Genomic DNA, 22,004 nt, shown 5'->3' with positions numbered 1-22,004 from the left:
TTCCAGATTTTGGGTCCAGATGGATTTGATTTGAGGCTCACAGCTGCGAATATGTCTTCATACCCTACATGACATATTATAAAGTCACAAATTGAAACTGTACTTGTAGAGTATTATAAAGAAATATGTATTTTTTTTATTTTGTCTTCATTTTACTAAGATCTCCCATTGAGATTATAGTCATATTTACAAGAGAGACCTACAATAAATCCACAATAAATCAAAACACCTAGTCAGACACAGCAGCCCCTCAAGAAAACAGCCACATGCCTCCTTCACAACACTGATGATGATAATGATACCTTTAAATTCATCAGTGGATATAACTGGGCTGATGTTCAAAGGTTGATTTTGTCTTCGACGTGTGAGACTTTGGTTGATTTTGCCAACAGGAGACGATGATGGACAACGCACTCCGTACTATATCCTACATCGCAGACATTGGGAACATTGTGGTCCTGATGGCGAGACGCCGGATGCCACGCACAGCCTCCCAGGACTGTATTGAAACTACGCCCGGGGCACCAGAGGCAAAGAAGCAGTACAAGATGATATGCCATGTCTTTGAGTCTGAAGATGTAAGTGCTTCAAGTTCACAAACCTGATGTATGTGGTCACACTTTATAAGAGTAGCTGTCCATTTTAAATGACAGGAAGTAGCTGAGAGGAAGTCAAAAAAGGTGTTTTTGGAGAAAAGTCTTCCAACATCTAAAGAAAGTAAAGCGAGGAGGATTGTTATTGCTTTGTTACTTTATTTTCTTTAATCCTTAATTTCTATTTTTGTGTCTGCTCCACATGTATTTATTAATTTCATATTTATTTGTACATTGTAAAAGTGAGTAACATAAACTGATGCCGCACAACAAAACATTTACAGCCCAAGTGTCCAATCCTGTCCCTAAATAGATGTACTCAACAACACGTACACAAATGACAATGCAAACACAAACTCAACAATACATATATACAAGACAATACATACAGAACAATATTAGATATAAACTGTACTACAAAAAAGACTACATGAGTGATCTCTTCAAAAACTGTTTGTTTGATTTTAAAATGATCCCAGTCAAGATCCAGTTTGAGTTCCACAGGAGGAATTCCACATATTGATCCCCCAAACAGAAAAAGCTGATTTTGTCTTAATCAGGATTTACATCAAGCACTTTTCAGTTCTCGTTGGATGCTCCGCGTGTTGCTGAGCCTTGTCACAAATGTTACTCAAATATAGATATTCAAAAAACAATGCTGTGGGACCTTGACCACAGCAGCTCAGTGACGTGAAATGACAACTACTGGCTGGGCTTTTTAAAATCTTTAATTTATTTTTTTAAAGACAGAGAGCCACTGCTTGTTTTGTTGAGACAGATTCAGTAAGACTTGGCATGAGGAACAATGTTGCACAGAAGAGCCAGCAGCTCAGTGTCTGTTGCCAGTCAGTAGAAAGGCTGGACTCCAATCTGTCCTCTCTTCATCTCATTCTGCTGCCAGGTTTTAAAGGCCGGCCAGAGTTATAATAGAACCATTCAGCCGCTCATCCATCAACTTATAAACAGTTTCTGTTATTGTGGCTCCACTGGCTGTGTGCAGTGTTTGCTTGGTTTTGATGTTTTTTTATTGTCGTGCAAAACTCAGCCAGAGTGTATTGATTCTGAGAGTTTTGGCCATTACTGTCTGCAGATTCTTCAGGAGATTTATATGCAAGTGCAGAATCTAATTACAAAGGAAAACAGGGGAATACAGCATGCAAAATGATGTAGATTATGCAGCAAAGATCTCCTCAGGTTTTCATTTTGTTGCAAGTTCATATTTGACTAATTTCCCTTTTTCCTAACTTTTATCTTCCTTGGTAGCAAATATCCTTTGTGTCAGGTCCCCAATGTTTTCTTCTGTGCAGCCCCCACAACCCTAACAGATAAGCTAAAGCATCCCTTCAGCAAAAACACCCACCATGTTTAGAATCTCTTTATTTTAACTGACTATAAACTTGAGGATCATTCTATAAAAGTGCATATTTTCGTCAAAGCAGACATTCAGATCTTAGATCTTATTTGTTTGAGTTCATGAGTGAAGCTCACATTGCGACCAATTATCTGTCAGCTGTATCAATCAAGGTTGGTGGGAGGTGCGAGTTCATTGGCGATTGTGACAGCAGCCGCACTAAAAATCAACCTCACACTGACATTTAATCGAATTTGTATGGGTATTTTTCCCTTAAACACAAGTGAATGTATATTTTGTCAAAATTATTTTATTTATGAAGCTGAGGTATTCTGCAATCTTCCCATGTTCTATCCGGCAAATGCAGAAGCACCCCCAGAGATGTGAGCAATGACTGTTTAAAATATAGAGGTAGTGAAATCAATGTGGAAGTGCCTAAAGTGTCCTCCCGTCAAATTGAATGCAGGGTTGACACGACTTATTACTTGAATTATTACCTCAGTTAATAGTTTCCCAATGAGTTCATGGTCTTCTTCAATACACTATTATGTTCATGTTGTAAATGATGGTCCCATTTAGAGTATAATAGATAATATAGCAGGGTATGCTATAGAGCATGATTATCTTGTGATTGACAAGACACTACCACGGCAAGTCCTCGAGTTCTCAGTCAGATCCAAGCAGGATATTCTTCTCAACACCACCCACTTGTCTGAAAATGGTCACTTCTGGCTCAAAAAAACAAAATGGTGAAGGATGTAACTCCAAACAACTCGATGCTTTAAAATGGTAGTCCACAAATCAGTGGGTGACATGATGGGTTCACAGTTAGGTACGATTCGTCCTGGTTGTGAATAACTGCTTTAAAGTCCTTGATTTGTGTGGCTGAAATTGTATATCATTCCATCACTGTAGTAAAGACAGAACATTTAGTTTGTGTAGATCTAGTTTCTATGGCTGTTATCATTAAACTTCATTCCTCCTCATCGAGACTCCAGCAGGGAAATGCTCCTGTCTTCTCTGCTCTCGTCTGAAAATGCAAACAAAGAGCTTATGACAGTCAAAATCAGTTTCTATTATGCCACGACATATTCTTGGCAAACTCAATGCCGCTATTGTTTGATGCCACCGGATGTTCATTCCCCACTCTATTGTTATTTATATATAACTCAGTGAAGCTGAGCTTCTGTGGATCTAACAAAACAAGATCACAAACACATGCTTCTGTCTGCCTGCAGGCCCAGCTAATCGCTCAGTCCATCGGCCAGGCGTTCAGCGTAGCTTATCAGGAGTTCCTGAGAGCCAATGGCATCAACCCTGAGGACCTGAGCCAGAAGGAGTACAGTGACATCATCAACACCCAGGAGATGTACAATGACGACCTCATTCACTTCTCCAACTCTGAAAACTGCAAAGAGGTTGGTGTATATCAAATGTGCAGAACACGAATTAATTTCCTGCAACTTCAAGATTTTCCCGCAGATGTTTGTTGGTGCCGGAAAAAAACGAGACGCTATGAAATTTAGCGTGTGGCACAAATCGCACTCCTGCTGCAGGGCCATCAGAGAAAATATACAGTAGCTGTTAACTAATTAGACAGATTAGGAGGCAGATGGCACAGTAAAATCTTTGAGCATGTCAACTCTTGGCTTTTAGAAAAAATATTATCGCTGTAGCATTTCCTCTTGAACTTACAGTGTGCGCTGAAAGCATTACCGGAGGCTTTGAGAGAATTACAAACCGTGAAACAGTTTCTGCTGTACGAGCAGAGAGGCTGCATGGGCACCACCACACAGCTGCTATTTCAGAGGCACATGGGTAGTTTTTAGCGATGATGGGGAAACTGGGCTTTCTCGAAGCGATAAAGCTTCCTCACCAACTGTGTGGAGAATAAGTTCATTTCACGAGGCTTCATGAGTAGCTGGCATCTGAGAGTGTGAGCAGAAAACTGTTTCCTACATTAAGACAGTGTTGAGATCCACACGGTACTTGGATCTGTAAAGCAGTGTGAATCGAAATGCTGATGTTATAAATTCAGAATTAAATCAATTAAATGTTTCATCTGGCTTTAAGCACCGATCAACCTCTGTGTGGCGAAGTGATAATCATCAGATGTTGTTCACTGAGGTAACACCAGGTGGAGGTTTGAGGGCAGAGTCAAGACTGTTTAATTAGATTTAAACAAACAGCAAGGAACTTTTAATTGATTATGAAACGATTTCAGTTCAATACTGATGCCTCTGTATGACCTACATAAGCATACGAACCATCAGCAAAAGGACTGGCTAATTCTTTATAGTTCATAGTTATTTTCAATGCCTGTCAACGGGTAGGATTTGACTGCAAGTTGGATGAGTCATAAAACTAAACCTATTTTTTATGCTGGAGTGTGGAGGATCAATTGAGACATCACAGCCTGAGAAGAGAAGCTGTTCTGTAGTCTGGTGGTACTGTACGACACTAAAACCAAGTTTTCTTTGTGTCAGTATCTTCACATTACAGTTATTGATCTTAAACAGCCACAGATCCATACATTACCTCATCATTATGCAGCCTGCAAACACTGGTGTTGAAGAACTCCATAGAAATGTTCCTCCAGTGTCCGCAATGGTATTTTAGCTTATTGTGATTTTTTTCAAATACTTCACATCTCTAAAATATGTACAACCCAAGCTGAAAGTTAAAGGTAAAGCATTTAAATTGAGCCGGAGATAGAAATAAAATGCACATATCAAATGTTTTAAATCAAATTTTACAAGATAAAAACAGAAAAGAAGAAGAAGATTTCTAAACATAGACAAAATATATATTAACACTCCAAAAGTGTTTCATCGCCTGTGAACAAAAGCTAAGAAACCTCTCTGACTTCATTTTTTTTCCTCATCATCAAGGCCTCAAAAAAGACAATGCAAGGAGGAAATTGTTCCAAAATACGCTGACAAAATACATTATTCTCACAAACACATAATACACTGCTCAAAACTTACCACTCTGGATATTTCATGCATGTACCGTAAAAACAATGACGTCATCACGAGCGTGCGTGATTCGGCAGAAGACAGAAGCCTTGGCAGAAAGAATTGATGGTCCTGCGGGTTTTAGATCGAATTTAAACTGAATCATGTAAACAGGGATCGCTCTGTCCCAGGTCTGATTTCATGGAGTAGAAAAGAAAAAATAGTACTGCAGATATTTTGTGTCTTTCTTTCACACACTTCCAAAACAAATGTACGAGCCAGATCAATATCTTTACGACAGGAGGCAGTGGTGCTCATACCATTTCTGTCCACAGAGGCCGCCAGAATTAAGAAAAAACTCCCTTGCGGCAGCTTTAATGTCTGGCATATTAACTGTATTATTGTGTCATTACAAACATTATTTAGAGAGCACTTCTCTAAATCAGACATCTACCTATGCACTGTATACTCTTTATAAACAGCAATGCAGGCCACATTTGAACAATAATGGAAAATTAAATGGGATTGACTTGACTGTTAAAGAATCTGTCCTTTAGCTGCTGAATGTGTCAACGTAATGGTTATGTAGTTTCATATTATTACAGTGATATATGTGGTAATATGCTACAAACTGTAGAAGTTCAACAGAGGATCCATTCATGGATAAAATATACAGCTGTTGTTTGAGAGATTGTAGTATTTCTTCACATAATGTACTAATAAATAATAAATCCAACATCGCCAGAAAGGAGAGCTGCTCATTGATTTGCAACATAGCCTGAAGTAATATAATCCAACCAGAGATATTAATAGGATAGATATCGTGGTAGGGTCTCACAGTGCTGAACAGACTAGGAAGGAAAAAGGAGAGAAAAAGTGAATTTTCTGACAGTTATTCTAAAGGAAAAAGGATTCATATTGTTTTAAGTAAAAAATATTTCTTTCCACATTCTTCAGAAATTGGAAACTAAATCCAGTGCTGCTGAGATTTACTAAAGCAGATGAAGACACAGTAGTGTTGAAATGTTTGTGTTTTTATTGTAGGCTCCAGTCAATCAGTGTGCTCTGGTCATGGTGTTGTAGTTGGTCACCTTCTGTACAGGATGAGACCTGACAGACTGTCTCCTCCTCTCTCTCCACCTCTAGCTGCAGCTGGAGAAGAGTAAAGGGGAGATCCTGGGTGTGGTGATCGTGGAGTCGGGCTGGGGCTCCATCCTGCCCACAGTTATCTTAGCCAACATGATGAACGGCGGGCCAGCCGCTCGCTCTGGCAAGCTCAGCATCGGAGACCAGATCATGTCCATTAACAACACCAGCCTAGTGGGGCTGCCACTGGCCACCTGTCAGGGAATCATTAAGGTACAGAGACACTTGAGATGCAGTTAAATCTGTAAAATAAGTATGATTTCTGTAAAACTGAACAACTTTTATGTGTGTTGCTCTTTTGTTAAAGGGCTTGAAGAACCAGGTTCAAGTGAAGATGAACATTGTCAGTTGCCCTCCTGTCACCACTGTCCTCATCAAGAGACCAGATCTGAAGTATCAGCTGGGCTTCAGTGTCCAAAACGGCATCGTAAGTATAGTTCTGACTTCTTTTTGTTACCCAGGAGCATGTAGGGTGGTCAATGTGATATAGAATATTAGGCACAGTTCAGTACAATATGATTAAGTGATACTCAATACTTCTCTCAAAACCACCACTTAAATTAAAAACGCTCCTTCGGATGGCATCATTTTTGTCTTCACTTAAATTATAACCTGTACACAGTGGTGGTACAAGAAGAGTTCCTGAAAGCATAACCACACATTGTTGATAAAGTTAATGTCTGTGCAGCCTTGGGTTGTAACCCTAATTGTGGATCTGTTTAATTTGTAGCGGTGATACTTTTATTGCTATTGAGTTTATGAGTAACGGAGATTAAATTATTTAAAAAAATGCGGCATCGAAAAACGAATCAAAGTATCGATACTTTCAACAACCTTACTCAAATCGTAATCAAAATGTGCTCCTTTTTTGTGATTTTGCATTTTTCTTGTGAGTAAATTGTTAATTTTAATGGTGAGTATGGTATATTCCGTACTTGTCCTGTACGGCATGTGTACGTTCCTGCCTCAGTTTAGATTAATCTCCTCATTATTGTATTTGCCCTGTGTTGGGTATACTGAAGAAACACTGTGTCATTTGCAGGGTTGTGATAAATTACTGTTTCGCCTTGAAAAATATACACCTAAAGCAAATCCTGCTAAAAAGAACATTGTATTTAGCATAGATGTAATATGCAGTTTGTCACTGTCTTTAAATATAAATCTGTTGTAGCCTCAGTTTTAGATGCCATCACAGCATTGCTACAGACATTTCACCTTTCCACTGGCATATACCTCTGAATTCTTGCAAAACGCGTCTAACATGTAGACGTTTCTTCTGTGTGTGTGTGTGTGTGTGAATGGTTTTTTTTTGCTCGTCAGATATGCAGTCTGATGCGAGGAGGCATTGCTGAGCGAGGAGGAGTCCGTGTGGGTCACCGGATCATAGAGATCAACGGGCAGAGTGTGGTGGCAACAGCACATGAGAAGATTGTCCAGGCCCTGTCGAACTCCGTCGGAGAGGTTTAACTCATGAACACAAACACACACATACACGCAGAGAATAATTATATACACATTTACGTATGTGTATCTTTTATCTGCCCTATTTGCGCAGAGTCTCTACAGGTTCTGCATTTAGTAATGAGGTTCTCTGCCAGTAAAGATCTTGGAAAACAGTTGTTTAATCTCTTCCTGACTCCAGAGAAACTTTCTAAAGCAAAGCAAGAAAATAACCCAGATGGATTATTTCAGGCTCGGCCTGGTGACCACTCATTTTTAACAGAAATCCTGCATTACAAACTGGGTCGTTAGGTTTGAAAGATGTTACCGGGCGGGGGAAGACTAATAAAAGGAGTGATTGAGTATCTTTATAGGAAATGCTGGATCCAGCTTGTTTGGACAGTAAAAGTGAGGATATCTCGGCCTGTGCTGCCTCGACCTGACAGTTCCTCTTTTAATTCTGTCTCTGGCAGGTTGTATTTTGTGGAAGTGCAATACTAACTGGAATAGTCAGAGCCAAGCATATCAAACAGCTAATAAAGACTGCAAATATGGGGGGAGGTTTCTGTGCTGTGGACGGATGGAAGAAATCTATAATGTTAATTTCAGTGTCGAGTCTAAAACATGGGTTCAAAATCACTTGCTGTTTACTACCCAGAGGTCTGTGATCTCTGTGTAGAGGAATATTTAGTGTATAAGACAGAAAAATCAAAAACTCCACAGAGATTGTTCCTCTTGCCCCAACCGCCTTCTAAATTTACCTCTTTGACCTGTCTGCACACTGCGAGATGGTAAATAAATCGTGTTTAGTGACCATTGATTTTACACTACTTTTTATGTTGCATTGTGGGATAATATAAGTCAGAGCAGAAACCCGGAGATAAATCGATATAGAAAACATATATATGGAGAGTTATGCCAAAGAAGTAGAAGGTCAGGAAAATGCCAGCTAATGAATACCAGGAGCCAGAAGAATGAACTTTCTTTATATACAAAAAACGGTGTGTACGCCTGTTCCCACACATATTTATAAAAGAATTTTGATCACTTGTTATTTACATTGGAGCCGTTACGTCCAAGTTCATCATCTTTTCATTTGATCCTGAATTGAAAAGCGCTTTGAAAAGTCTGTGTCAGTTTGAGCTCTGTGTTTATTCAGTGCTCATCTGTCTGACTTACAGGAATGATGATGAAGACATTATCATTATTAATGATGATTTACGGGTCCATGTGCCGCGTGTAACGGTCGCACGTAGCGACAGCTGCTCTGGTGCCGCTGGAGAACACAGACAGTTAAACCACATTGCGCTTCTTATTTTACCATTCTTCTGGGACCAATGAGTGGTGGAGCCGGCACGAGTGTAGATACGCCGGGTGTTTCTACCTCCATTTCTGTATAATTGTGGGATTGGGAATGAAGCTTGCGCACACCTGCCGGTTTTCCCAAAGACAAAAAGAATATAAAACAGAATCAGGCGTACACACAGCTTCATAAATCTGTCAAAAAGAATGTGTATGAATATTTCTGTCTTCTGCTTATACACAGTTTTAGTCATGAATCCATTCAGTCATGAGATTTATGCATCTTCTGAATATCAATAAGAAAACACTTTTCACTGACACTGTGTTGTTGTTTTCTTTCTCTCAATGTCAGATTCACATGAAGACCATGCCCGCAGCCATGTTCAGACTTCTGACAGGACAGGAGACACCTATGTACATATAAACAATGGCCAGGGACCGCTCCACAGGACGGGCTGTGATCAGCTGTGATTGGTATTCTTATGGGTCAAACCAAGCTGACCAGTGACCGGGGGGGTGAGGGAGGATCACTTCTCCCTGTCGATTCATGTCTCTCTTTTTTCTTCTTTTGTTTGAGCTGATGACTTCATCATCATCATCTCTTCCTTCATCTGTGCTTAACATGCATCGGCCATTTTATTGACATGAGATGCTTTTTTCCATCCAACCAGCTGAAGAGACGGTGTGCGTGCGTGTGTATGTGTGTGTGTGTGTGTGTGTGTATTATTTATTTGTCCTGTCTGTGCTTTTTCTGTGTCACTCCAATGAGACTGTGTGGACGGACTTATCGAGCGAATGCGTCACAGTTTATTTTTTTATATTCATGTAATGCAATATGGTACTTCTACTATACTCCTTGTATAGTTTCATTTTTCTCCACTGTTTATTTATTTCTCGTGTAAATACATATTTTGCTAATATTGCAACCGGAGGCGGAGGGGAGGGAGGGGGCCCGCAGCTGTAAATATTTATTGAATCTTGCTGTTGAACTGAAAAACGGTCTGTGATGATGGCAGAGACACAATTAAATGCCGGATACCATCGTGGTTGCCAGTGGAAAGGAGAATGCGTCGAGTGTTTGAAATGTTGGGTTTAAATATGCTAAGATGATATAATGTACATGTGAATCAAACCAACGCTTGCAGCAGGGGTTTATGGGAGAAATGCCATATCCTTTTTGATTCAGCTTCATCATACGGCAATACACAAGTTCAACCTCTGAATGGCAAGATTAGTCTTTTCTAAATCCCATGTACAAACACTCACACACATTTAAATAACAAGCAACCGAATACAACTCTTAACATGCATTAATTATGCTTTTGATATCAAAGTCACGTGTGAGGAAATTAAGTTTCTTTTGTGTGCTACTCTACTGTATGTTCATCTTTAGTGTTCCTGACTGAAAACTCATGCATACTATGAGCGGATTGTGAATGTAACTGTGTTGTGTGAGCTGTCCCATTGCCATAAGCAGTATTAGAATGTTTGTACATAAGGAGAAACTCGTCTAGTATTGTGCTCATGTTGAAAAAAAAACTAAACAAAACAAAAACACACAGGTTTAGTCACTGCGAACATCTTCCCACCTGTATGTTGGCTTTCAGTCCTGAGAGGGAAAGAGAGAACTGTGAATCACACACACTGTGACAGAAACAAGCCTTACCACCGAGTAATGGTTTTGCAATGCATTGTAGTAAATTTTAACCATATGAACATTATGTGTGTGCATGCCTCGTAAAGTAGTACCATGTCATTGTGGCAAGATAATAAAATCTGAGCTAAACCTGGCTGGTTTTGTTGGACCGAATCAAACTGAAGACTGAAGATTTCTTTTTTTTTTTTTTAAAAAAGGATGTGTTCGCTGTATGAAAGCACAGCCGTGGCACCGATCTGTTTCTGTGAAAGCCCACTGCTGCCAAGAAGAGAAAAGAACTTCAATGTTATGGTATTTCTCAAAACAAAGCTATGAGTTTTGATCTTTCTATACACACTTCCCACAAAGCTCACAGCTGCAAAGTGAATCAGTAAATTAATTGTAGTTCTTGTAATCTTTTGGTAGATATTCCTGTTGGCATAAAATGGCTAAATATATTCGGTTCCTGTTTATTTACAGTGTGAACACAACTTTTGCCCCTCTGGTCTTTTCAAGTGCCATTATTGTTGACTCAGCTATCAATAACATAGGATGAAAGATGACTTTATTCATTCATTTACTCTTTATAATGGATACATGAGACCAGGTACCAGTGACTGGATCTCCAGTCTGTCTTCATTTTCCTGGGAGACTTTGTGCCTGGTGGGGAACACAGCAGTACAGCAAAAGAAACGTTTATAAGGAACCAATCTAAATGCCAATGGTGACATGAGTCTTTGGCCATTACATTGTCCAATCAACATTTACTTTCAAATCATGTGCTAATACAAAAAACCTTTCTAAACTTGTTTATATATAGTACCTGTTATGTACTATTGGGACAAAAACACTGCAATGTTTTCACTTTGAGTCTCTAGTTCCCCCTAATGGCTATATTTAGGTAGTGCAGGTTGTGTGAGAATAAAAATAGACAATTTGTTAAATTATTTTTATTAAGGATTTTCATTTTTTTTTACTACACTGGCTGTGTGCAAACTATCAGAAATGTAAAGAGCAGCACATTTGTAAATTATATAAAATCATAAAAACAATTAAAATGCTTTTTAAATAAGCGCCATGAATTATAACTCGTACCATTTGATGCAACAACATCTCTGACCTGCAGGCAGTACAGCAGTAAGTAGTCTGTTAGTAGTTTGTCTCTTACAACTAGCTGTTATCTTTCTAGGGGTCAATGTCCAGTGTGTGTCTGTCCGTCATGCTGAGCCGCTCGCAGTGGGTCAGGTTTGTTTCACTCCAGCGGGTCGCATCAGGGATCCTGGTCGTTCTGGTCACACTTCAACATGACCTTGATCCCCAGACCCTGACGCGTGGTCTCAAAGGCCGCGATCGCCTGCTTCAGAGGGAACCGATGCGTCACGAGGGGCTTCACGTTCACTTTGCCGGACGCCAGCATGGCTATGGCCATCGGCCAGCTGCAACACAGCAGGACAAACATTTTACTTTAGAGTTCAATCTCTGTGATACCTATTACTTAATTATCACTGACTGTAAACAAACTAAAGTTGAACTGTATCCAACTTTGCTTTAAACGTCTGCTTGTAGAATAAAAAGGGCTTAATCAATATCTTCTTACGTGTTGGAGTAGCGGAAAACTCCTCTGATGTCCACTTCTCTTACAGCAGCATTGATCAGTGGAACAGTGACCATCTCAGAGCCATGGCCCACCAGCACGATCACACCTCCCGAACGTGTCGCCTGACAGGAAACAGACAAATATAACTTGAATTTTTTGAAAAACAAACATTTAGCAGGCTGACTTCGAGTATAATATTATAAAGAATATAATACAGGCAGTGGTGGAGAAATTATTCAAATTCCTAAACTGAAAATAGACAACTTTTTCCTTCAGCTTATCTTTCTGAAGTAAATATTGATTGCACAGTGTAATGGCTGAACCCTATAAACTTTGCTTTTAGTCCAGGCTTGTTTTGTCCCACAGCAAATGCAGGAAGGATTACAGCAAGACAGCACATTTGCCATTAGGCAACCAAAAAAAGGAAGAGGCATTGTTTACCCAGGTCACTACATCATGTCACTATGGAGCAACTGGAATAACTGTGGGAACTCACACTGCAAAAGAAGACAAATTTGGCTGATGGAGGAGGCAAAGAGGGTGATAAGGAAATGGGACAGAAACTGAGGTAAAACAACAGTGAATGTCCACGTGTTCTTTCTTTAACTAGATCAGTAACAAAACCTACCTACTAATTGATACAGCCTGGTGTGTCTTTTCACAGCACTGAGATTGGGGTTTCGTGGGCCAATTGTGATTCTTATGATTGTTTTTGCATTGGACAGTAACCAGGATGCTGTCTTTAAAAAGCACTTGGACCCCATCTAGGATTTGATTTCAGAAGTTGTTTGTTTCCATTTTAAGTAAAAACAGTAATACAAGAAGATCGCTCATTTTACATGCTGTAAATGTAGTAGGTAGTTTAATCTGTAATGTAACAAGTAGCTAAAGCTGTCAAGTAAGTGTGGACTAAAAAATACATTATGTCCCTTATGTGATATTTTACAGGAAGAAAGACTCGTACATATATGGCAGTTTGAACGCAGCTCTCAACACCAGTGCACTCAATAGTAATGTGAGGCTGAGCGCCCAGCAGGTCCTCTACGCTCTTGGCCAGCTGCTGGGCTCCGTCTCCTTTCTTCACCGTCAGCTGGAAGTCTGCACCCAGCTCTTTGGCCATTGTCAGACGCTCCGGGAACAGATCTGAATGCAGTAGAGGTGGATCAGAGAACAAAAGACGGGACAGAATCTGTACGAGCCGTTTCAGCCGAGATGGATGTTCGTAAACTGCGCGCGTTACCTGTGATGACGACCTTTGAGGCCCCCATTGCTTTGGCCACGAGCAAACTGACCAACCCGATAGGTCCTGTGGAGAGAGAGGAAATACACAACATGACCACTGTAGAGAGTAAAAAGAGTGAATGACATAATGTGTGCTCAGCATTTACATTGGACCTGTTCAGTTTAACTTACCCTTTGTAGAACAATTTGCTGTTTCACCTGACACACATCTGTCTTAAATGTTCATTAGCTTGTTTTTTTACAACATAAGGGATTTGTTAAATATTAAGTCTCTTACGAGGTGCGTTCAGGTTCGGCAGTTTTTGCCCTCACTTGAGTTTTGTTGAGTCAGTATGAGTCTTGTTTTTGTGACTACGCCCACCGAGAGTTAAAGCTGATTCTTTACCTGCAGGGGCATGTTACTCCAATCAACCTCTCTGTTTGTATTCCCTAACAGTGCACAGTGAAATGCTGCCTGCCGTGTCTTGTTTTACTTATGGATTGTTATGAAAAAAAACAAAAGTACAAAAGTCTTTTAACTCAATTTCAATATTTTGGTCTCATTTCTACCTGCACCACAGATGAGCACTGTGCTGCCGAGGGTCACACCACCTCTGCGACAGGCGTGGATCCCCACAGACAGAGGTTCGATCAGAGCTCCCTCCTCGTAGGTCACATTGTCAGGCAACCTGCATCGTTAGGGGAAGAAAAAAAAAATCAGAGAGAAATTAAGACGAAGAAGGACATAAAAGGATAACCACAATTGTTAGGCAAGAGCGTCAGTTGGCAGTCAGATCAGGCGGTTGTTGTGCAAACTCTGGTGCGATCATGAACAAAGCGTTACTTGTAACAGAAGTTGGCACTGTGCTTGTAGTATTGGCTGAGGTTTCCATCATCCGGGGGTGTGGCACAGAAGAAGATGGTTGGAGACAAGTTGTACCGTCCATTTTTTACGTACTCGTCCACCTTGCGGGGCACGCCAGGCTCAATGGCCACTCTGTCACCTAAAAAGTAAACGGCACTGCATGAGTTTATCAAGGTATTACTATCACAGAAGATCTGAGTGTGAGCTGGATTTCAACAGTATAAAAATGTGAAGGATTTACATCAAAATTATGAGATTACAGCACCACAAATGCATGTGATTAGATGCATTTACAGCTCCACAAGTAGAAACAACCAGAGCTGAGAAAAGTAATATACCCTTTTGGAATAATAAATATTGTTGTTTGAAATTTAAAAGCACGTCCACTTCCACGGTACCGCCTTCCGTGTCTCACCCACTCACCTACGTTAAGGTGCTCGACTGCAGACCCGACCTTCACCACCCGTCCTGACGCTTCGTGCCCCAAAACCATTGGCTTTTTGAGCACAAAGTCCCCGATTCGGCCATGCTGCCAGTAGTGAACGTCTGAGCCGCAGATTCCAACAGAGTGCATCTTGAGCAAAACCTCTGGGTATAACATATGGACAGACAGCACTTACTCATGAGAGGGGAATGCATTTCATCACCTTGTCGCAGAAAGACGCCACACACAAGTCTGATTCCAGAGGTCACAATCATTTCCTACATCTTTAAATTTGAATTAACATTTTACAATACCATAGTTCATGTTACAATCATATTACATTGATTTCATTACTAAAATGTCTTCATAGCTTATTTGTTGTTAACATTATACACTAGAATGGTCTATTGTTTGAGATCATTAACAAAGTTCAGGAAAGTTATCTTAGATTCTGACTATTTTGCCTTATGGATATTAAATGTGTCCCCCAAAAAACAACAAAAAAAACATCCAGCATGATATTCCAATCTTGACTGACATATTTCAAACACCATTTTTTTTACACTAATGCATTGTGAGTAGATAAAAATCTTCATAAGAAAATCATTAATGCATTTCAAAGCTATGAAAGCTTTAAAAGCAGCAGTTTACTGTATATTCATATATTCGTAAAGCATTTTGACATGCAGTGTTCTTTAAATAAGAAACAGAGTGTCCAGAGTTACCTGCATTGATGTAATGCTTAAAGTTTCACTTACAATAACCTCACATAACCTGCACAGACAGTCTAACGTTACACATTTTGTTGAAGTGAACCTTTAAATTCTTAAGACATGTCATACCATCGGGTCCTGGCTCAGGGACGGGACGGTTTTCCTGTAAGAAAATGCAGAAAGATTGGATTCAGTTTTAAGTCCCACCGAGTGTAACTAATCGCCACATGCACATGGACCACGTTTGTGCTCGTGTCGTACCAGCCGCAGGTCTCCCTGCGCGTGCAGCACCACGGTCAGATTCTCCTGCGACATGACGGCTGTGACAGCGAGCTGAACATGAACCAGACAGACGAAGAGTCCAAAGAAACAAGACTGCACCGCAGCTGGTGTCAAAGTACAACCAGCAGCGAGCTACACCTTCCTGCTAGCAGGGCAGGTACCAAAACAAAGCATGTGATTGGCTAACGACCCGTGGAAGAGTCCACTCTGTAGGGGTGACCGCGACCACGCCAAGGAATTCAACCTCGCTAATTTTACTACATTTAACCCTCACATTGCTCTGTAAGACTTTGTGACTGTATGACTTTGAAATTATTTTGTTCGCAATCATACGCTGATATCAAACCTGTCTAATCGTTATGCCGTGATGTGATTTCCATTGAAAACCCTCTAACTTTAACGTAATACTACGCTCAGCCCGATACGATTGTCCAATAGCAAACAGGCCGTACAGAGTGAGGCGCATCTGATGGGAATATTACATTTACATATAATTAAATTGAAACCATTGTGAGCATAGTACATGTTTGTTTTTGTATGAAATACACGTCTTTCTGATTACTCACACATTACACATATACGATATATGTCAACAATTTTCTTTTTCCTCTTCTCATGTTTTCTACATTGTTGAGAAGGGTTTCTGATTTCAAATGTCTTATTGAAAGTTAAAAAAAAAAGCTGAAATGTCTTATTTGACAAAGTGTTTGTTCAATCAAATTGTAAACAGCTGTAAAGCCTTTTCATTTGATATATTTGTTCGTACAACACACGTGTTATACGTCTCGCTTGTCCCTTGCTGTCTGTCATTTGTGATGTTTCCACATTTGAGAAGGGAAATCAATAAAAGATAAAAATAAATTAAGAAATTAAGAAAACAGATTTAACCTGTGTGTATTAACTTGCATTAATACTGTAAGACTGCAAACAGATGATTAAAAAAGCAAAATACTCCATCAGCTGCCCTCTGGTCAGTATGACTGCACCTAACACCTCGTGCTGTATTTCTTACAATGTGCAGATTGTCTGTCGAGGTTTGTCTCTAGACAAACTATGTTAGTTGAGTGCACAAATTTAATTTCCGTGACTCCTCTTTTGGACAAGTGTATCCTCACTACATTGTTATATCAGAAACTAAGCACTATTGTACACACTGTCAGCCAGATGTAAGAAATTATGTTATTTTAGCTTTTTGTACCATTTACCTATTTCAGTTTCACTGGGCAACTGGAAAAAAAATGGGGACTATGTGAGAGTGATAAAACAATAAACAGACAATGAAATAATGTGGACAAAATAAAATCAACATTAGCCTTGGTACACTGATTTATTTTATGTCAACGTAAACATCTACAATACATTTTCACATTGCAACCATAATAAAAACCAAATAACAAAATTTCTGTTATATTATATATATTGCTTGTGACTGTTAATACCACAACTGATATGTATTCTTCTTCCACACTCTTGTGTCTGAGTGTGTGACTGCTTATGGGTGTGGCAAGCAGCATTTACAGCTGGAACATCGGACACACCCGGGATGGAAATCACTCAGATCACCAGAATATTTCTGAAGGTTGTCCATGCTGACATACCCTGCAGTGAATGAATCACCAGAAAAACAAGCATGTAAACACACAGAACATGCTAAAGATACTCCAATACCTGCAGAAGACTCTCTCATTATCTAAAAATATGTACTGCACCACATCTTCAATATGGTTATCACTTCTTATCTTCTCAAAAACAAGTACAGACATAAACTCAAAAAACAGCATGATTGGAACTATGAAATTATTAATAATGTTTCACCTGTGAATATGTTACTAACTGGATAATCCCGCAAATGACCACATAGAGGGGCTGAGTCCGTGTCACATGGTTCAGATCTGCTTAAAGAGTATCAAAGGCAAAATTAGTTGCAGGACAGTTTACAATTTCCTTGAGCTCTCTGATTCAAAATATTTTCAGAGGAAAAGTGACATACTTGCTTGTCCCGGCTTCTCCTTCACTGTGCTCATCCTCTGTCTGGCAACTCAAGCTCTTATGGGAACCCTGCAAAACAGATTTGAACTAAGCAGCTTACAGTAATTTACATGATCTGCCTTTGTGTAAATTCTTCATCCCGGTGTACTTACCTCTGCTACTGACTGCTCATCTTCACACTCCCAAATCAACCTCCCAACCACGTTTCTCACTTCTTAAATGATAATCAGACAAAACATGGAATGAGTTCAGTAATTTAAAAAAAATGGTTTCCTTTTAAATAAAGTTAATCTAAGGAATGACACTTCCCTTTGAATAGTTTTGTGGTCAGAAGAGGTAAACTAATCAGGTATTTAACTAATTATATTATACTATATGATATTTCCTGTCTTACTGATCATCTTGTAACCATCCAGACTAATCTTGGGATCTCCTTACAGGTCCAGATCCCAAGGTTGGGAACAACTAATTTAGCATGGTTTACAACAAATCAATAAACAAGTCTTCCTCACCTTCCTGCACTGAAGCTGGAGGCAGCACATAATGACCAATGCACACAGACTTTACGCTCTGTCTCCTCTCACAGGTGGACAGAAACAAGCAGTGAAAAATAGCCACCTTGTTCCAGAGATAATCTTTGCTTTCAAATATCCTGAAAAAAAGAAACAGAAATGATGGGAAAATGACTTTCAAATGATCTTCTAGATGATAAATGTGCAGCTTTTCGGGTGTAATACATGCTCACCTTAGAGTGTCAGGACATGTAGCATCCTTGCTGAAGAGGTAGTCTGCTGTTCTCCAACCAGCAATGGTCCCACCCTCCAAAACTACAAGAAAAATGTTATTTTAACCAAAAAAACAGCTTAAATTTAGCTTAAATCCAACTTAAATGTGTAGAGGAATTATTGAGACCCGGTGAACTGCAGGTGGTTTATGTACAGACTGGCATTGCGATGATGTATTTTTTTTTGACCTGCAAGTAAGCATCGTCCGGTTCCCTCGACAAGAAACCTGTGAATTTTTGGGGATGGGATTTTGGATTACTGCCGAAAGAATCTCTGTGGCAAACATAACTTTATTATGCTTAACTGTTTTGTCCAGTAATACAATCTTCACAGATGAACAGCACTTTTGTGATTTTCGAAGTGTAAATTAAATCGCTAGAGGTAAAAAGCTAACAATTCGAACAGACTACACTGCGGTGTAGGACTTAAATATCCCCAGCACTTGGCATCTTATTACACAATTACTCTACTTGATTTCTGTAAACTGATAAATCAACAACTTGCAAAGTTAAAGTTAGAATAGTTCGTAACCAAAGTCTCTAGTCTCATTTATCCACTTGCCATGTTTAAGAAATGTAAGTGCATTATAATTAAACTGAGGGACATTTAATGATGTATTTTATATTGTAGAACAAAATGTCAAAATATCTTAAGCCGGTTGTAACCACAGACCATGTTACAGGCATTTAACTAAAAAACTATTCAAAAATCGCATTTTTTTGAGACCGGGGAACTGGATGTTCAAAACTGCTAATTGATTTCCAGGTTTTAAGGCTAGAAACTACACACTATATTACCTACTAACTACCCAAGTTAATAAATACAGTTAACATGATTCAGTGGGAGATTAATTTAACTCTTAGGTTACTAACTTAAAAAAAACATAGGCTAAGGTTACTATAAACCTTGACCTGATTAACAGTTAGCTAGCTAACAGCACTTACCCCAAAAGTTCTGACATTCCTGTGGTGCACTACTGGAGAACCAGGCAGACTTATTCCTAAACATGGCATCAGTCTTCATTAGCTTTGTTAGCTACTTTCAACTAATAATTGTGTAAAAACAATAGTGCAGTAACTCCACAGTTCGTCTGCTTTCTCTGTTGGGCAGCTTCTGTTGCTAACTGTTGCTGCCCCGCTGTCTGTTGTATGGCGCGCAAACGGCTCTGCTGCGTTTACGTGCCGTCAAAAACTGTCGGAATTCTGATGGAGGGATGACAAATCAAACGGTAAGCAAGGCCTGGGGCTAGCTAGCTTAATACTTGGCTGTTACGATTCTTAATTGTAAGGTTGTGCTTATGATTATTGTTTAATGTTTCGTTTGTATATGTTATATGTTGTTTTCTAAATTTGTACAATTTAAAATTCCAGCCTCCTAAAGAAAAAAATGTCCTGCGTGTGGCTAGTTTCCCGAAATGGGTCTTAGATGGTTAGTTAGCAAAGTAAGCTAAGTGAATAGTAATGGAGGCTGGTGAGATGATGATTTGGGTTTCCTGAGGTCAGCTATCTTAACACTTGGATGATAGGCTTTTAGGAGACTAACTGTTGGGCTGTTTATGTTTAAGGTTTCAATTCCCCCCTAAAACCCTACTATTTTAAATCAAAGCCACCAAAAGAGAAAAGTATCCTGTTTGCTAGTTTTCCAAGAATAATTTGGGCTTTATCTGGTTCGTTTGCCAAGTTAGCGAACTTAACAGTAATGGGGAGCAGTAAAAAGTATGTTTTCTTCTTTAAGGTTCGAGGAAATCCTTCATGTTCTATCGCTGTAAGAGACTGATCAGATAGATTTGACCCTCTTTCAGATGATCCAGAACCTGTTTTTCCACCTCCACCTGGTGTGAAAACACAACCTAACTATAAAAACTGAAATGCACATTAAATTATGAAAACTTCAGAGGCTGTTTAGTGGCTGTTTTGTTACCTTTGCTGTATTTATTTCACACAAGATGCTTCTAGAGAGTCAAAGGTGAGAATGTTAAAGCCTCTGGATAATTATAACCCCCGGCTCCTACAGACTTCACAGTGTGTGTTTTCCAAAAAAGCATGGACTTTTTTGGGTAAAATAATGTCCCTGAAATTTGATTTAGACTCTCTTTCCTCCAAAGATTCCTCCTCCAATAGGTTTCCAATTCAGTAGAGGTTCATTATTGTCCTGACATGAAGTTGTTTCTCCACTTTTTAAAGTGTTTTTTTTTCCCTTGACACCCATTTGGGTCAGCAGCAGTGTTGTGCAGTTCTACATTTCACCACCAGATGGTAATATTTTTTAACATATACATTATGTGATATCACAGTCCATTTTATATGGCTTGTAACAGTTAGGTCTAACACTATGTTGAAAGTAAAATACAGTATTGATCAAGCCTTTTTTCATTTCATTAGTGCAGCTGCCACTGAATAACTTTGGGGCTCCATTGTAAGTGTGTTTTCATATCTTCTGAATGCAGCTGTGTTTGGAAAGCAACGCTATGCTGACTGTGATATTGAGCTGTTTGCTGAGGGACTGGGACTGAATAATGGTGCAGCTTTCAGTTGATGGAAGTGCACAAGGGCTTTGCATATCTAATGTAGTGAACTGGTTTGTTTTTTGAATATATATGTAGGCAATTTTCCGATCTGGCTCTGCTGTAGTGTCTGATGGTTGTTGGAGGTAAATTCAGTCTCTTGCTGTCAAATCTCACTCGTACACAATAACATCAGAGTCTGTGTACCGGCTGTCTTGAACCACTGACATATTAAAAAGCAGTTTTCGGCAGTATGGAGACATCAGCTCCTCTGCTTTATGTTCTACCACCCCCTCCGTGGGGTTGTCTTCAGGTCAGGCGCTCATCACATCCCACAGATACACGCAGAGTACCCGTTGACTCCTGTTTTTTACGGAGCCTAATAATGTCATGTAACCTTGTGTTTTATAACAGCGGCAGCCTATTAGGGAAGATATTTGCTGTACAGCGGTATTGCTGGTATAAGTGATGGGCTATGCATGTTTGAACTCGGAGAAACCGGAGAGCCTATCACTCTGTCACTGAAGGGGATAGTATTGGCTTTATCTCAGGTTATTACAGGTCTCAGGAATTGCTCAGACGTCTCCTCCATGTGCAGGCACTCAGCTCTGTGGGTTGTTTGTTTGTATGACAGGGCTGCAGGCAGAAGCTCCATGCATGTTTGTAATGTTTTGTTTTTTTTTCTGCATGTGCCATCGTTCCTCCACTCCATACCACTGGTGACTGGTTGATGGGGTTCAAAGCAGGGATATCTCTGTTGCCATGACAACAGGGAAGCCACACCCTTTTTCTTACACCCAACCCCCTCAACATGCTCCGTTCAGAACAAAGCAGTGGAAGGAGGGGCCGGTCTGGTGGTACAGGCGCTGAGGTTTAACAGGAGCAGAGAAAAACAAAATGAATCACCCAACTGTTGTTGATCGATCAAAGCGGTCTACGACACCTTTTTTATTATATAGTATGTCAAAATGGTCTTATTGGTTACCCCTTTTTTTATTTTTCCTTGCACAAAAAGCAGTATTGCATTGCTGGAATATAGAATTTACTGTCTGTGGAAATCATTTTTGATCAGTTAACATTTTGCTAATAATACCTTATTAAACATTAGAATGTGCCTCTCAGTCATAATCATAAGAACTGAACTGATTCAGATGTGTTAACACAAGCCGAGATGGGCATAAATACACCAAAAAGTATCTT

The 22,004-nt window shown here is 39.7% G+C and overlaps 3 protein-coding genes across 6 annotated transcripts in view; 1 reads left to right on the top strand and 2 right to left on the bottom strand.

The window, feature by feature from the left end:
• The window catches only part of apba2b (amyloid beta (A4) precursor protein-binding, family A, member 2b), a 69,013-nt gene extending 58,409 nt beyond the window's left edge, over positions 1 to 10,604 (top strand). For all 3 annotated transcript variants that reach the window (XM_030414016.1, XM_030414019.1, XM_030414018.1), the window contains 6 exons: positions 393 to 578; positions 3,183 to 3,362; positions 6,048 to 6,260; positions 6,355 to 6,474; positions 7,368 to 7,508; positions 9,142 to 10,604. In XM_030414016.1, coding sequence (XP_030269876.1) covers positions 393 to 578; positions 3,183 to 3,362; positions 6,048 to 6,260; positions 6,355 to 6,474; positions 7,368 to 7,508; positions 9,142 to 9,213 — 912 coding nt within the window. In that variant the 3' untranslated portion in view covers positions 9,214 to 10,604. The remainder of the gene's footprint in view (positions 1 to 392; positions 579 to 3,182; positions 3,363 to 6,047; positions 6,261 to 6,354; positions 6,475 to 7,367; positions 7,509 to 9,141) is intronic.
• Positions 10,605 to 11,360: 756 nt separating this feature from the next.
• On the bottom strand, positions 11,361 to 15,688 carry sord (sorbitol dehydrogenase). The gene is made up of 9 exons (XM_030414020.1): positions 15,507 to 15,688; positions 15,375 to 15,408; positions 14,532 to 14,696; positions 14,088 to 14,247; positions 13,814 to 13,932; positions 13,263 to 13,328; positions 12,987 to 13,165; positions 12,023 to 12,144; positions 11,361 to 11,861 (listed from the first exon to the last, which is right to left on the bottom strand). Exons 1-9 carry the CDS (start codon positions 15,558 to 15,560, stop codon positions 11,696 to 11,698), a joined length of 1,065 nt encoding a protein of 354 aa, XP_030269880.1. The 5' UTR covers positions 15,561 to 15,688; the 3' UTR covers positions 11,361 to 11,695.
• Positions 15,689 to 16,835: 1,147 nt separating this feature from the next.
• Positions 16,836 to 19,450, bottom strand: terb2 (telomere repeat binding bouquet formation protein 2). 2 transcript variants are annotated; one of them, XM_030415132.1, is made up of 7 exons: positions 19,246 to 19,450; positions 18,262 to 18,343; positions 18,029 to 18,168; positions 17,669 to 17,730; positions 17,518 to 17,585; positions 17,343 to 17,422; positions 16,836 to 17,126 (listed from the first exon to the last, which is right to left on the bottom strand). In XM_030415132.1, exons 1-7 carry the CDS (start codon positions 19,322 to 19,324, stop codon positions 17,020 to 17,022), a joined length of 618 nt encoding a protein of 205 aa, XP_030270992.1. In that variant the 5' UTR covers positions 19,325 to 19,450; the 3' UTR covers positions 16,836 to 17,019. The 2 variants fall into 2 exon arrangements, with proteins under 2 accessions (XP_030270992.1, XP_030270993.1); XM_030415133.1 differs by having other exon boundaries at positions 17,343 to 17,419.
• Positions 19,451 to 22,004: the final 2,554 nt, after the last annotated feature.

This window comes from Sparus aurata, chromosome 4 (assembly GCF_900880675.1).
Source record: "Sparus aurata chromosome 4, fSpaAur1.1, whole genome shotgun sequence".
NCBI lineage: Eukaryota > Metazoa > Chordata > Actinopteri > Spariformes > Sparidae > Sparus > Sparus aurata.
This window is presented reverse-complemented; position numbering and strand designations above follow the sequence as displayed.